This window comes from Hermetia illucens, chromosome 1 (genome assembly GCF_905115235.1).
Source record: "Hermetia illucens chromosome 1, iHerIll2.2.curated.20191125, whole genome shotgun sequence".
NCBI lineage: Eukaryota > Metazoa > Arthropoda > Insecta > Diptera > Stratiomyidae > Hermetia > Hermetia illucens.
The window spans coordinates 141,356,489-141,371,241 of NC_051849.1; the positions used below are offsets into that span (position 1 = coordinate 141,356,489).

The following is a 14,753-nucleotide window of genomic DNA, read 5'->3' on the forward strand; positions in this document are numbered from 1 at the left end:
TTTTGGAAAGGACCTCATATGAAAGCAAAAGGTGGCACTCCTGGCCTGAATTGGTGAGATCTTTATAAAATTCTCTTTGAGTTTGGAAGAACAAGGTGATTTTGCCCAGGAAGTTCTTTTGATTCCTGCGGATGCCATTGGAACATTCCGGAAGTTTCTGTTTTAGCACCTGGAGGATTTTTAGATGGTAGTTGCTATGATTTGCAACATATCTATGTAATCTTCCTGGTAGATTTCCAGGAGGTCCTTACGTGATGTGACAAATATCTTTTCTCAACTTTTGGACTTTTTGGTTGAGGCGATACATTCATAGCGATAAGTCCCCCTGCGCACACCTTTGTTACACAATCCAAGATATTAATTTTGGAGCCGAATAACTGTGATAAACGCAACGTAGATCACGCTACGAACCTATAGGGCAACTTCACAGATCCAAATTTCTATTAACTACAGTAGTTTATATTTACTAGGCGAAGAAAACTTGAATTCTACAATAGTCCCAGTAAATTCTATGAATGCGACAAGAAATACGAACAAAAGCATATAAATAAGGTCGACTTCTTGAGTCACTAAGCTTCACCTAATTGCTGAGTTCATGGAGTATCTTACCGGAAGAGTATTCGAGTTGCTCGTTTAATTAGTCTGATTAATTTATGTAGCATGCTGGCCCTAAGCCTAGATAAAGGAGGAGAGTTTGGGGCAACGCACTTTATACTATCCTCAGTAACACAAAAATAAAATGCTGAGATCAGGGAAAGAGATAAATACAGTATAGTTGGAGTTACCCGACTATGCTAAATTCTACCTGACTTCTCTTAGCGACAGGTCCTGCAATAGGCCGACCAAGAAAATGAATTAAATGTCATCAAAAACCAAGCATGATCGCGATAAGTAAAAAACCTCGAAAGTATGCTAGGGCGTTCACCTCGGTTCTCTCGAGAAATGAGCAAGGAACGTAAGTAAATTAATCCAAGCCAAACAAATACGTGTCTGCACGCTAACTGTTGGTATCACTAGAAAGATGGAAGAACTCGCAAGGCGCATTAACTTTTGCACTCTACAAGAAACTCGATGGAATTGTGATAAAAATAACTATAAACTTCTCTATTTTGGTAGTCCACACATTCAATATACTGTCGGCAATGCCATCAAAAGGAATTTGCGTGATGCCATGAAAAAAATTGAACAATTTGATGACCGGCTGATGAAGCTCACGATTATATCAGCTGATCGCATGATTCACTTATTCACCACATATGCATTACAAAGGAGTCGAGCTATTGCCGAGAAAAATGCAACTTTCCGAAGGCCTGTAATGTGCCTGATTATGACTACATAGTTATTGCATCATCATCATCACCAACGGCGCAAAAACCGGTATCCGGTCTAGGCTTGCCTTAATAGGGAACTTCAGAGACCGCGCTGAGGCCTACCAATTCGATATCCACAAAAGCTGTTTGGCCTACACCATCGTTCCTTCTCAGACAGGGTCTGCCTCGTCTTCTTTTTCTACCATAGACTTTTCAGGCGGGATCATCCTTTTTATCCACAACCTCACGGTCATGGTATCGCTCATCGATCGCTGTGTAGACTACGGAAACCGCCCATCCTCATGTATGGGGCCAACAATTCTTCGCAGGATTCTTCTCTTGAACGCGGCCAAGAGTTCGCAAGTTTTTGTATGCTGAAATAGGCACTGCCTACAACCGTGTGTGGATTTCGTCGTCATAGCTGTAATCGGTTGTGATTTAGCTTGGTGAAAAGGCATGTATTTACAGGTGCCATGGGAAAAGGGTTTGAAGCACGCAATGAGGGTGGTGAGAGTATTGTCGATTTTGCTGACACTCACGATCTTGTACTTGTAAATACGCAGTTCATCGCACGATTGCCTCATTTTTCCCTCATTTTACAGCCGGAACAGTAAAACACACATCGACTATACCCTCATAAGACATTTTATTTCCGTCACTGACTGTAAAGCCGTTCCTTATGAGACCATCGCACTTCAACATCAGCCGTTGATTGTTATTCTGTTTTGCTTTGTTAAAAACACGAACTATAAAGCGGCCGCTGCAATCATCGAGATCACCAAGCCACGTAAGCGGTACATCACCCGAGATACTTACTTTTTCCTTGAAAAGAGACGCCTCTGCCATAAGTTTCTCCACGATAAAATGCCAGCCAATTGCCAAATTTACAAGAATGGCAACCGGCAAGCAAAGAAAGCGATCGCGGACCATTACAAAGATATTTACGATAAACTGGGCCCTCAGGATGGCGAGAGAGAACTGTATCGACTTCTCAAAAGCCGACACTAATGCATACAGGATATCGAACGCTTCTGTTGAGTCCCAGCTGCGACGGATAGATGGCAAGCAGATTTCAATCGAAGAATTTGTTCAGCCTTCACTTTCAGAAGCACTGCTGACATTTGGACCAATTCCACCTGTCAGGCCACTCAAGTAGACGAAGCAATAAAACGAACGAAATCGGCGGAAGCAACAGGACCTGATGACATCGCGTCTGGGCAGCACCGTTCCAATATGGAAAAAGAAAGGTAGCCCGGTAATTTTAAAATTGCCGTCCGATTAGGTTGGCGTCCCATATCATGAAGATTTTCAACGTATTCTTGACGACCCTATTCGCGGCATTACTAACGCAATGCACCGTATTAAGCATCGCCCTCCTAACATTGCATTTCTGGATCTAGAAATGGTGTTTGACCGTGTGCCACACAAATCCATCTGGTGTGCTCTGCGACAGCACCCAGTACAACAAGAATTCGTAGGCAAGGTTGTTGCGGGCATATAAAAACCATTTTGTGTTTCTGTTGGTGATCATCAAAGCGTTCAAAAATATAATGATCGTCTCATGCAACACGGTCTCAGAGTGAATCTGAATAAAACAGAATTTTTGACGACTGATCCTAATGAAAAAGGATCCATCACCGCCACTATCAGTGGCATTTTTGATGGTATGGGCACATATTTCGCACTAACGAGGATTCATTTACTGAGAAAGCCTGAACATTGAAGTCAATGGGAAATGACAAAAGGGCGGCCGATCCGGTTCTGAATGTGACGAAGGCTGAAGAAGAAGAGATTAATTGCTGAATCAACACAGACCTTAAGTGAAACTTCTTATGAAATTGTAGGATTCTGCTAAATCTGTGTAATACGCCCGAGCAATATATTCGTTGAACTGATTTGCCTAAACCATATGACGCTTATGACTTTCTTCTCTTCTGGTTGACGACATCACCGCCAAAACATCCAAGAGCGAGGAGCCACTGTGATATTGTAGTGTCTCTGTGGTCCCAATAAAAGAATTTAATTAAGTATCCACATTTTTTTTCATGGGTAGTGGGGAAACACTTGGTTCTGCAAGGGAGCCCAATGTTGCAATACACAATAGTCACACAGTGATTCTTCTGCCAGGTGCCTAGATTCCTTCGCCACGGATTACAGATTTTTCAAGGAAGTTTACTTCCCCAGAATGCAGGAATAGATGAAGGAAAATATTCAGATGATTGGAAGTAATTCTCGCAAACAATTGTTTTAAAGTTGTTTGAGAGAAATACCGGACTTGCCAACCACAGTAACAAGTAACTTAAAAGTAGAAAGTGTACTTCACTACATTTTGAAATTCTATCATATTTTATCGTAGATGCGATAGCTAGCCACCGTAACACATGGAAACTCATTGTTCCTATTAAAATTAGATTGTCTTTGTAGTTCTGGTAGCTTGTATAAGAGTTCAAAGCAAACGTATCAAAATTATTAGGATACTCTGGTCTATTCCAATTTCACATGAGAAGTACTTCGTCCTATGTATACCAGTAGACATGTTACTTCAAAGGTGAAAATAGCGGCTGAGGGGGCAATAGTATGCCTAAGTATGTTCTGCACTAAAGCCCACCTTTCTAGCAAGGTACAGTGTAAACATGGGGAAGAACTGTTTACAGATAGTTTTTGAAAACCTTCATTCGCAAAGTGGATTAATCAGGGCTGTAAAGCGAAAGCAGGCCTAATTTTATTAAAAATTCCAGCCGAATTACAACAGCCTATCGACGTTAACATACTGGAGATCTATATATCCTCCTTTGAAGCTTCTGCCGTAGATTCGATAATTTGCGATACCCCACAGAATCGAGCAACACGTTATCTCGCGCCGAGTCAATAAAGTCCAACATACTCGAAGAAAACCATAAATAACCATTCATAAATAAAAAGACGTGTATTCCGGAAAATTTGACGAAGATAGCAATTTCTTTTGTATGAGGAGGAGAGAGGTCAGCAACAATAAAACTTAGATCGTATAAATAAATTTTACAGTATTCGCGCTGAACTGAATGGATTCAGATACACAAGATAAAGTTCCTGATCGCCTTTAACTCGGCAAAAACCAGCAACGATTCTTGTCCATGCCTGGAACAAGATCAACTAGGCAAAAGTCAGTAACGGTCCTTGTCCATGCCCGGATCAAGTCCGTTCACAATTCCCAGAACCCATATGAGTTCGAGGGTTACAAGATTTCCACCATCAAGGACTTGGGTTAGGAAAATAAAGAAAACCTAAAGCTATAAAACCAGTTAGGAATGTAGGGCAACTCCTCAGAAAAAGGAATAATAATCGATAAAGCAAAAAACCTAACGAAATTGAAAATGAAACTTCCTCCGCCGATTAATATCAGCGTAATCGATAAGCACTTAAGAGTTAAAAACCTACTATCAGCAGCTATGATAAAGGAGTATTCAATAATTGCTCTAAACAATAATATGTGGAAACTAGACGCTGTCTAGATATAGACAACTACAGGGCTTTCTCGAAAAGACTGGACATGGGAAAAAACCAATGATAAACGTATGAAGACGAAAACAATAGGTCTCTCAAGGTTATTGCTGGGGGCTCTACCCAAAGTGTCAAAAACATAACATTGTAGGAGACCTAAGGGAAAAAGGTTTTAAGATCCTTGCCACAGTAAATACAATGAAAAAAAGTCTCGCCAATAGTGAAGATCCAAAAAAAGTTTACAACTTAAGAGCTCTCTTTAACATGAAGGTCAAAATAGAAGCATTGCGAAAAGTCTACGACCAATGCCCCAGTGCAAGAAATGCCAGGGGTTCAACCGCACACAAAGCTATTATAATCGAAATCCAAGCTGAGTGAAATGTGCAGGTGACCATGATTCAGCGAAACGTCCTAACAACAAATCTTCTCCAGTAAAGTGTATAAAATGTAAGGCTGTGAAGTAGCGCAAAAAATACAGAAGCTAAGACGTAACAGAACAGTTCCGCCGCGGATAGTAGTTCCCGAAAAAAACAACCTAAGCCTCGCAAAAGCAATCCTGCGCCTTTGGTAGGTCCGAGAAAATAGAATCCTCGCAGGTAGTAAAGTAGGGCGCACTAACCAAAAGTCTTTAACATCGATGGATACCAAATAGCTTTTTTAGACAGACTTGATATTTAAAAAAATAAGTCGGGAAACCGGAAGCTGGACCCTTCAGGTACGAAATGTTTTGTGTATTTCTTAGGACGCAGCACGTAATATATGCATATGTTATATTATGGGAGAGTATCCACTTTCGGTTGATATTGACATTTATAATCTTGAATTGCAAAGAAGCAACAACTTAGGCGTATTATAACTTTGTTAGTAATAGTGCGATTTCCATCAAATTAGGTAAGATCATCATTATTATAGCCTGAAAATTTCGTGGTGCTAGTATGAACTTAAGGGGGGCTTGGAAGCCAATTGCTAAAAATTATTTATAGTAATATACTAAATAATATACTATTATTAACTTTATTTGCACCATATAGTAGCAGCCTCCTGATTTTTTTCAGATTTTTCGGTTGGGTAGTTTCTGAGAAAGAATTAAAGAAATGATCACTTTCAACCCCCCGCACTACCCACCTTTAAAACAAATGCCAAAACTAAGACCGGTTTCGATAAGTGCTAACCGAGACCTTTAATTTGCCACCCCACATGACTACATTTGAAGAAAAAAAATTTACACCCCCCTTTTGAATGTATTTGTAAATTTGATGTAAAAGGATGTAACTCACTGTATGCGTGAGCGTTCACAGTTCCCACCTTTCTACCAAAATAAGTGTCAATCGATATAACCGTCTCCGAGAATAATGTGTGTGACGGACAGACCGACAGACAGACAGATTTTAATAAGATTTTGTTTTACACAAAATCTTAGAAAAGACTTAACGAACAACAGATAGCAAACAATGAAAAACTTAAGCAGTATAACGTGAAGAGACAAACATATAATCAGAAAACTAAGTGATAAATGTCATAGCTGATTCATAGCTTTGAATACAAATGGACAGCAACAGAAAGCCACTCAAGACGGCCAAATCTCGAGAGGGTGGTTTTAGTTACCATAATATTGTCAGCTAGAGGTATTGTACCTAAATCCCTTACGGCTTCCTTAGATGGGACTCTCATACAATCTGGTTGAAACCGTGAATAAATACACCACTCTGCATACGTGCTTGATGTTGCGGGGAGTTCTCGGCGGATTCTGCCATTAACCTACTCCTGGACACCACCACCGCAGCGCCTATACATTTTAGGTAGGTATGATCGTCCAAGTCTAAATGCTTAACACTTAGGGCTACTATTTTGTAAAATCCAACATTTGCTGGGATGTTGTCATAATCCCAGCAAATGTTGGACGGAAATAATAATAATAATCGTTGGCGCGACAATCCAACTGGAAAAGGGCTTGAATTGTTTTAGAGCATTTCATTCAAGACTCTAACGGTACATGACAGTACACTGTAGGTGGCAATGTGGACAGCATTTCGCTCGTCCAAGATTATCACCCTGATTTGACGCAGATATTCAACATCCAGTCACGATACAAATGTCTCTGCCATCAGTACGATTTGAACCGCGGCCTTCCGTAGCGACATCCCAGCCTTCTAACTATTGAGTTATCCGCCTAGTCAAGTACTCAGAAATCCCTATTAGAGTCAACGTTCAATTCGCCAATTGCGAAGTTAAATGCATTTTTTACATCAATACGGTTGGTTCACGGACCAAGTCCACAACTATACTGTTGTAAGGACAGGCCATTTCCGTTTCAAACGATGGATGAAACCTTGTTGTGGATGACTCTTATCATCTCTTTCCCACTGTGTTCAGCAGGTAGATGGTCCTCCGTTAGCAGTTCATTCATTGTAGTTTGGAGGAAGCTACCCCTTGTCTATCGATTTTAGTCCAGCAATTTCGGCTTCAACCACTGGGTCAGCAATATTTTGTAGACACGCCTTCAATCTTTTCGTCGCATTTTTCTAAACTTTTCGCAGCTCAACCAAACAACCCGTTCCGCATTCTTTTTTCTCTCTGGCTGACCTTTTGTTTGCATACAGATTGCTAGGTGGTCACTGCCGATGTAGTGCTCATAACTTGCCAAGCAATTCTTTACTTTAATGCGGAACTCACATATGTCGGATTCAATATCCTAGGTTTCTTCCTTAGAATATGTTTGTGTTCACCGCATTCGCCTGTATCACGTCGAATTTCGCAAAAGCCTGGGGCGCGACCGGTACTCTAACAACTGTAGATGTGAATTCCTTTCCTCTCAATTCATCCCGACGAATGGGACGTAACTATGATCCGCTCCCTCATCCAGGCATCGTTATATTGATATTTTTTTCCGCGGAATATCTGAGAGCCCTGCAATCATTTAAATAAATCTGCATCGCATGCCGGTGGTCTACAACCTCCTTATACAATTCGGGTCAGCTCCACAAACCTTATTGATATGTCCTTCACATTTAAATTTACGGGATTAATTGGATTTATCATTCGCACTTTCATATGCGGTCGCGGTGTGCCCAAAGCCAAAGCGTCAAATGCGCTTTGTGTCTTACCGTAAAATTTGTGTAAAACTTTCATCGCGGATTTCTACATCTGATTAGTTCGAATTTCGTTTCCAAGACTTCATGAATCTTCTCCTTCATAGTGATCTCTTTTATACCCTTGCATTTGACGATAATGTCCTGTCTGTTAGCCATTATGTTCCCCTCCCTTATTTGATTTATGTAAATATTTGTCCGTGGTTATATTTTTGCACTTCTTAAGTCTAGTATAAGATCTCCTTATATGATGATAAGTTGGCGAGCTCCGAGTCTCCGTTAACTTTTCGGAAAATCTGGATTTCTCGGCAAATATTCGTCGTCATCGAGGCTTTTGTTTTTATTGTTTTTAAAATCATTTTTATTTTTAAGAAATAGGTAACAATAGTATATAGATTGGAAAAATGAACAATAAAAAACAATCTTTTAAAATAACAAAAATAACTTAAATCTAATGGCCACTGTGGGCTCTCAAAATTTTTGAATAACGATTTACAGACAGAGAAGAGAAACAGTAAGAAATGAAAATCTAATTTTACAATAAGTTGTCGGGAAATGGTCAAAAACCCGACAGAATTCACTTGGCCTTAGTGGTAAATAAAGAAATATAAAAGTAATAATAAATATTTGATCGCTTCAAGAGATACTTTTAACTTAAATTATTGTTCTTAAAACTATCATAATTATATATTTTATATTACACATTTTTTCTTTTTTTTACAATAACATCCATACAAAAAAAACAAAGAATAATAACGTATGTATTTATAAGTTACAACTGGAGACAAAATCAGCACTCGTTCAATGTGTACATATTTACAAAGCCCCACCAAGAAACAAATGGTAGAACTGAGCACGGCCACCGCTAACCGGCATCCCGCAGCCACCAGTACCAAGATTTCTCTTTTTCATCCCGCTTAATGTCAATTGCTCTCGCTCTGGAGTATCTCCAGTCGAATCCCGAAGCCCCCACTGTCAAATTCGGGGGGTATTCTATCTTTTTGTCCGTGGCCCGTCTATGTATATGATACATAACCGGATCACCGGCAGAATCAAGAATTAGACCATTCCTGTCAAGATACACGAACGCTTCGGGAGGAATGAAGCCTGTCGTGAGAGTTTTCTCGAAATACCCATCATTTGGGTAGAATGGCTGCGAAACCCAAGGGTTCTCACCATGCGAAGCAGATCGCACAATATGATTCCGAATCAATCTGACGATAACTGTATCGATTCTTGGCACAGCAGCAGCTGCATACATCACTTCATTAGTTACATAGTGCTCATAGTTTGACGAAGCAGTCCTATTAAGCCCCGTGCAAGCACGCAGACATTTCCTTTCAAAGATCCTTATTTGCTCCATTTGGCTAGCACTCAAATTAAACCAGATAGCACACCCGTAGGTGAGCCCCGGTCAAACCAAAGTAAGATAGCAAATAATCTTAACCTTCCGGCTAAGATGTGGAGCATAAAAGAGTCTTCGAAGAGACATGAATGCCTTGCGAGCGCTTTCTAGCGCGACTTTAACGTGCTCGTTAAATTGGAGACGCTCGTCAAGACGCACACCCAGGTATCTAGCGCACTTCTTATGAGGAATGCGCTCAGAACTATCCTCGTTCGCGACAATGTGGAAATCTCTCCAATTCCTTTTCAAGTTCCTACTGGCATACGCCAAGGAATTTCGAAACAGAATCGTTTCACACTTTTGCGCATTGATTTTCATCCGTCAACTGTTCGTGAAGAACTTAATATCATTGAACATCTTCTGAAGTTCAACTTGCACCTCAGTTACCTTCTTGTGCGCCGTGTAGGCTATCAGATCGTCAGCAAAGGCAACCAACGACCTTTTAGGAGATTTATTAAAATCGAAAGAATTGAGCAATTCGCCGGCAAATACCGCAAAAAGTGTAGGCGCAGTCACTGTCCCTTGCTGTAATCCATTCAGAACATGAAATTCTCTGTTAGTAGTGAGATTTCCGTCCGTAATGACAAAGCACTTGCCATACAGCATACTACACATCATCGCTACGAGGTGACTGGGAAACTCATTCTTCAGGAGCCTGAAAATCAGTCCATCCAACCAGACGGTATCAAAGGCTTTCTCCATGTCTATAAGGCAAGCGCCTACGCACTCACCATTGTTAATCCGCCAGCAAATATCAGACGTTACCTTCGTTAGGTCAGGTCAGGTTATTATCGGCTCTGGTCTGCGCTGTTGTATGGGGCATTGTCATTCTGGTAAGGCTTACCAGTTTTACTGGAAATCCCATGTCAAGCATTACTTCGTACAGTACATTTCGATCATGACAGTATTGGTCGAAATGGTAGCATTCCCAGAATTTTTCTAACTCTATGCTCGACCATAATTCTTGTGAGTTCTGATGATTGAGTTTTGTATGAGCGGTTGAGGAGTTCTTTGATATATGACGACATCTTACGTTATTCATTTTCCGATCTGCGATAATTGCTTCATTTTTTTACAAATGAGTGTTTTTGGATCCACGCGTTGCGCTTTTCACTACTTCGTAGGCTCTTGTATTGTGGTTCACAATGTTGTGCCCATTTTTTTTCATTTCATCATTAAAATGTTTTCTTCTTTGGCTTAATATTTTATTAGCTGCTCGTCAGAGATTTGCCTCATTTTTCTTGTCAACCGTTTTCTGACATTCATCGTCAAATTTCTCCGGCGTCGAGATTCATATCCAACTATTTCTTTTGCTGTTGTTTTGATAGGGTGTTTTAGGTCATACCAGGTATAACCGTGAGATTCCGGAAAATAGTACCTAATTGTTCTTCCACTCTTGTCTTGTATTCTTCCGCTATTAAATCATTTTTTAGCTTTTCCACGTCAAATTTTCTAAGTGGGTTAGTAGCCTCCGCGGGTCTTTGAAGTTCGACACCTTTAGGCGCTTTTTACCATGAAGTGGTTGGAATTACAGCTTGCTCCCGGATCTGATCTCACGTCGATGATGCTGGATGGCCATCTTTTGGTCATGAGAACGCGGTGTATCTGGTTGAAGGTAATGCTATCTAGGGACACCCATGTCCTTTTGTGAATGCCCTTGTGTGGAAAATATTCCCATTTTATAACTAAATTTCTGCTACTTACAAAGTCAATGAGACGTTGGCCGTTGTCATCTGTTATGTCATGGAGACTGTGTCTTCCGGTCGTTTCCCGATGTGTTTCCTCGCCCGCGGGAACTGTGAACTCTCACGCATACAGTGAGTTAAATAATTCTACGTCTAATTTAAGGGTGGTTTCCCATACATGCAAAAGGGGGGTATTTTCCATTAAATATAGTCATGTGGGGTGTTAAATGAAAGGTCTCGGTTAGTACTTCCGGCCTTAGTTTTGACATTTGTTGGAAAGGTGGGGAGTGCAGGGAGTCGAAAGTGATCATTTCTTTTACGGACTTACAGAAACTACCCAACCGAAAAATCTGAAAAGAATCAATAGGCTGCCAATATATGGTGCCTAGGCTCAGAAATACCCTACATATCAATATCTGTTCAAATAAAGTTCATAATAGTATATTACTATAATTTCGTAATAATATAGTATGGTGGTCAAAGGGTAGGATAGGTCCCCCAGGGTGAAACGTGGATTGGTACCCACGATGGACCATAAAACCTGGGAAATGCCTACTGAACCAACACCAACAGCTCTACTACCAAACCCTATCTCCACCTCCACGTGGTGACCGCTTTCTTAACGAACGCCTAAAAACGGAACAAATTGTACCAACTGGTCCTCCAGGTTGGGGGTTGGATAGGGCTGACAACCCTACGCGAAAAACAACTTGTTACGAAGCCACAACAGGAGCCTCGGACTGGACGGATTACACAACGATGAACCCGGCAACGACAAAGGAATAAGGATTTGCGCATTTTCTCATGGAACGTGCGCTCCCTGTACAGAGATGAAGCTGCCAAGTAGTTAGCCGATACCCTGTTCCAATATAGGGCTGATGTAACAGCGTTACAGGAGATGCGTTGGACAGGAACCGGCTTCCTGGACAAGAGCCGCTATACCATATATTATAGTGGCATCCAGTAAACCATGTGCTCGGAGTAGATTTCTTAGTCAGCGAAAAAATGAAACCTGCTATTATCGCATTGAAAACATAAGCCAACGGCTATGCATATTGAATAACAAAAAGAATGTATCTTTTTATTTTTTGGTAGGTACAACATGGACAGAGTTATGGCCCGTCAAACGTAAATTCGTAATGTGGTCAAAGGGCATTACGAATTTACCAATTTAGAGAGCTCCTTTATTTATTTTTTGAAAATATTATCAAAAATTGTATAATTATTCGTTACTCGGAAAGAAAACTAATAAGCATCATGACTAGCAAGTTATGCATATCCCCATAACTAATTATGACACGTTGATCCACAACGTGACCGAATTGCTACATCCAAGAATGCCATACGCACAGTAGCGTCTTAAGACAATTCAGTTGTTCCCAGATTTGTAGAAAAGTGGAAACATGACCTCCACCACTCCCACGTCCATTGTGTAGCTCTGAGGTATTTTTGATCAGAATCCAGCTTTGCTTTTTTAATCTGTTTTTCGCTGAACTTTTCAACTAGCACTCAGTAAGCCACCACTAACTATTGCGCGTGCTACTAGCCAATGCAGTTCTTATCGTTTTGAGTGTCACGATTCGATGGTTTGTCATAAATGTAACTTACTACCCAACTTTAACGGCTATATAACGAAGTATTTTAACTCTATCATTCGCTTCCCAATCAAAGTTGCGTCTGGCTTGAACCACTGTTCCTTAAACATTCTGTCCACATCATTCGTTCGAAGTTCGAGAACATCAGTGGTTGATACGATGGGACTTGTAGTTATTCTTTGTTCAGTTCTGGTAACCTTATTGACATTTATTTATGTGATTTTCAAAATTCAGTACCGGTACTGGAACAAAAGAGGTATTGCCTGTTTGAAGCCAGTATTCCCTTTTGGGTCATTGTATCAGAATGGAAAACGGTGTCATATAATGGATGCTATTGAGGCGAGCTATCGAAAATATGCGTGGAAGGAACCGGTCGTTGGCGGATATTACTTCAATCAGACGTTTCTACTCATACTCGACCTTGATCTTGTTCATAAAGTGCTCGTCAGAGACTTCAGCAAATTTCCTGATCGGGGCTTGTTCTATAACGAAAAAGATGATCCATTGTCAGCCAATCTACTCACCCTCTCTGGATATAAGTGGAAGGCACTCCGGCTAAAACTAACACCAACTTTCACGTCGACAAAAATGAGATTCATGTACCCAACAATGTTGGGAGTGATGGATCAATTTGATCAGACTTTACGGGAGTTACTAAAGACACAAACGGAAATCGAAATTAGGGAGCTCTTGGCGAGATTCACGACAGACGTGATAGGATCTTGCGCCTTTGGAATCGAATGCAACAGCTTCAAACATCCCAACACAGAGTTCCGGAGAACCGGACGAACTGCGTTTGAAAAAACCCGATATGGACTCATAGGACGAGCATTTGTCAGACAATTTCCGGACTTATCTCGAAAGCTTGGTTTGAAAATTATACCCGACGACGTAAATGATTTTTTCATGCGAGCTGTTCGTGAGACTGTTGAATTTCGTGAGAAAAATAATGTGAGGAGAAATGATTTTATGGATATTTTGATACAACTGAAAAATGGAAACAATATAACTGAAGAAACTAAGAACGGCTCAACCAAATTAACTTTCGAAGAGCTTGCTGGCCAGGCTTTCATATTTTTCCTAGCCGGATTCGAAACGTCTTCCACAAATATGACTTACACTCTCTATGAGTTGGCCATGAACACAGAAATTCAAGAAAGGGCCCGTCGCGAGATTAACGAAGTATTGCGGAAACACGGGGGACAACTTACGTACGATGCTATGAAGGAAATGACCTACATTGATCGTATAAATAAGGGTAAGTATTTCATGATGTTATATTGGATAGGGCGAGATACAAATTTGTATTGAACAAAAACGCAGAATGCTTGTTCTAAGATTTAAGAAACCCCATTCCGCGACCTTTCACGGTCTAGTGTTTTTTGTCTTCTTCAAACTACACAGCTTCTTAGCAGGGAATTTGTATTCTGTCAATTTTTGTAGTTTTTGGCATAATTATTAATGAGAAAATTTGAATTGCTTGCATTAAATTAATTCAAATTACTACAATTTATTCCAATATTACCCCCGGTCTTAGATTGTTTTACTTTTATTTAAAAAGTCTCGCAGTGCTAGTTGAAGTGCTGAAGACTTTAGGAGTCGAATTCCACACGATAGTACTGAAACATCGAAAACTGATGCATAGTGGTGTATTTCTACATTGGTTCTGCCAAATTGAGGGTCTGTCTCAGGACATTTACGAGAGAGTGGAGAATTTTAACTTGATATCTGTGAAAAAACATCTTTTTATCATTTTATTTTTAATGGTAGCTTACATACAAATTTACTGCTTATTCTACCCGACATTCTCTGTTATTTACTATTATTATTTTATATATATTTATTCTATTTCATTTATATACTGATCATAGCATTATTATTTGTAAGCAACTTATCAATTAGAAAAACTGCGCCAGCACTGCAAGGTCGAGAAGGATCAAAATTACTTACTTGAATCTCATTTGACCTAACACATAAATACCTGGTCCTAAGTTACTCTGCGCTAGTGTTATAATAAAGACTTACTTTGACTGGTGTATCGAAAAGAGAAAAGATAGATAGGTGGTGGGACCTAAGGAATGTGGCCAATAAGGATGTTATCCCGCCGGTGTAGTCATTTTATATTAGGATTTGGATGGTTTAACGCTAGCTCGTTGGTTTACTTTGCCCTCATTTTGTTATTTTCCAAT

At 40.2% G+C, this 14,753-nt stretch overlaps 2 protein-coding genes across 2 annotated transcripts in view; one reads left to right on the forward strand and one right to left on the reverse strand.

Moving 5' to 3' along the window:
* The window catches only part of LOC119647326 (protein fuzzy), a 150,828-nt gene that overhangs the window by 47,753 nt on the left and 88,322 nt on the right, over window positions 1–14,753 (reverse strand). The window lies entirely within an intron of this gene.
* Window positions 12,552–14,753, forward strand: part of LOC119661461 — a 60,998-nt gene continuing 58,796 nt past the window's right edge. The window contains exon 1 of the mRNA XM_038070822.1: window positions 12,552–13,822. Coding sequence (XP_037926750.1) covers window positions 12,553–13,822 — 1,270 coding nt within the window. The 5' untranslated portion in view covers window position 12,552. The remainder of the gene's footprint in view (window positions 13,823–14,753) is intronic.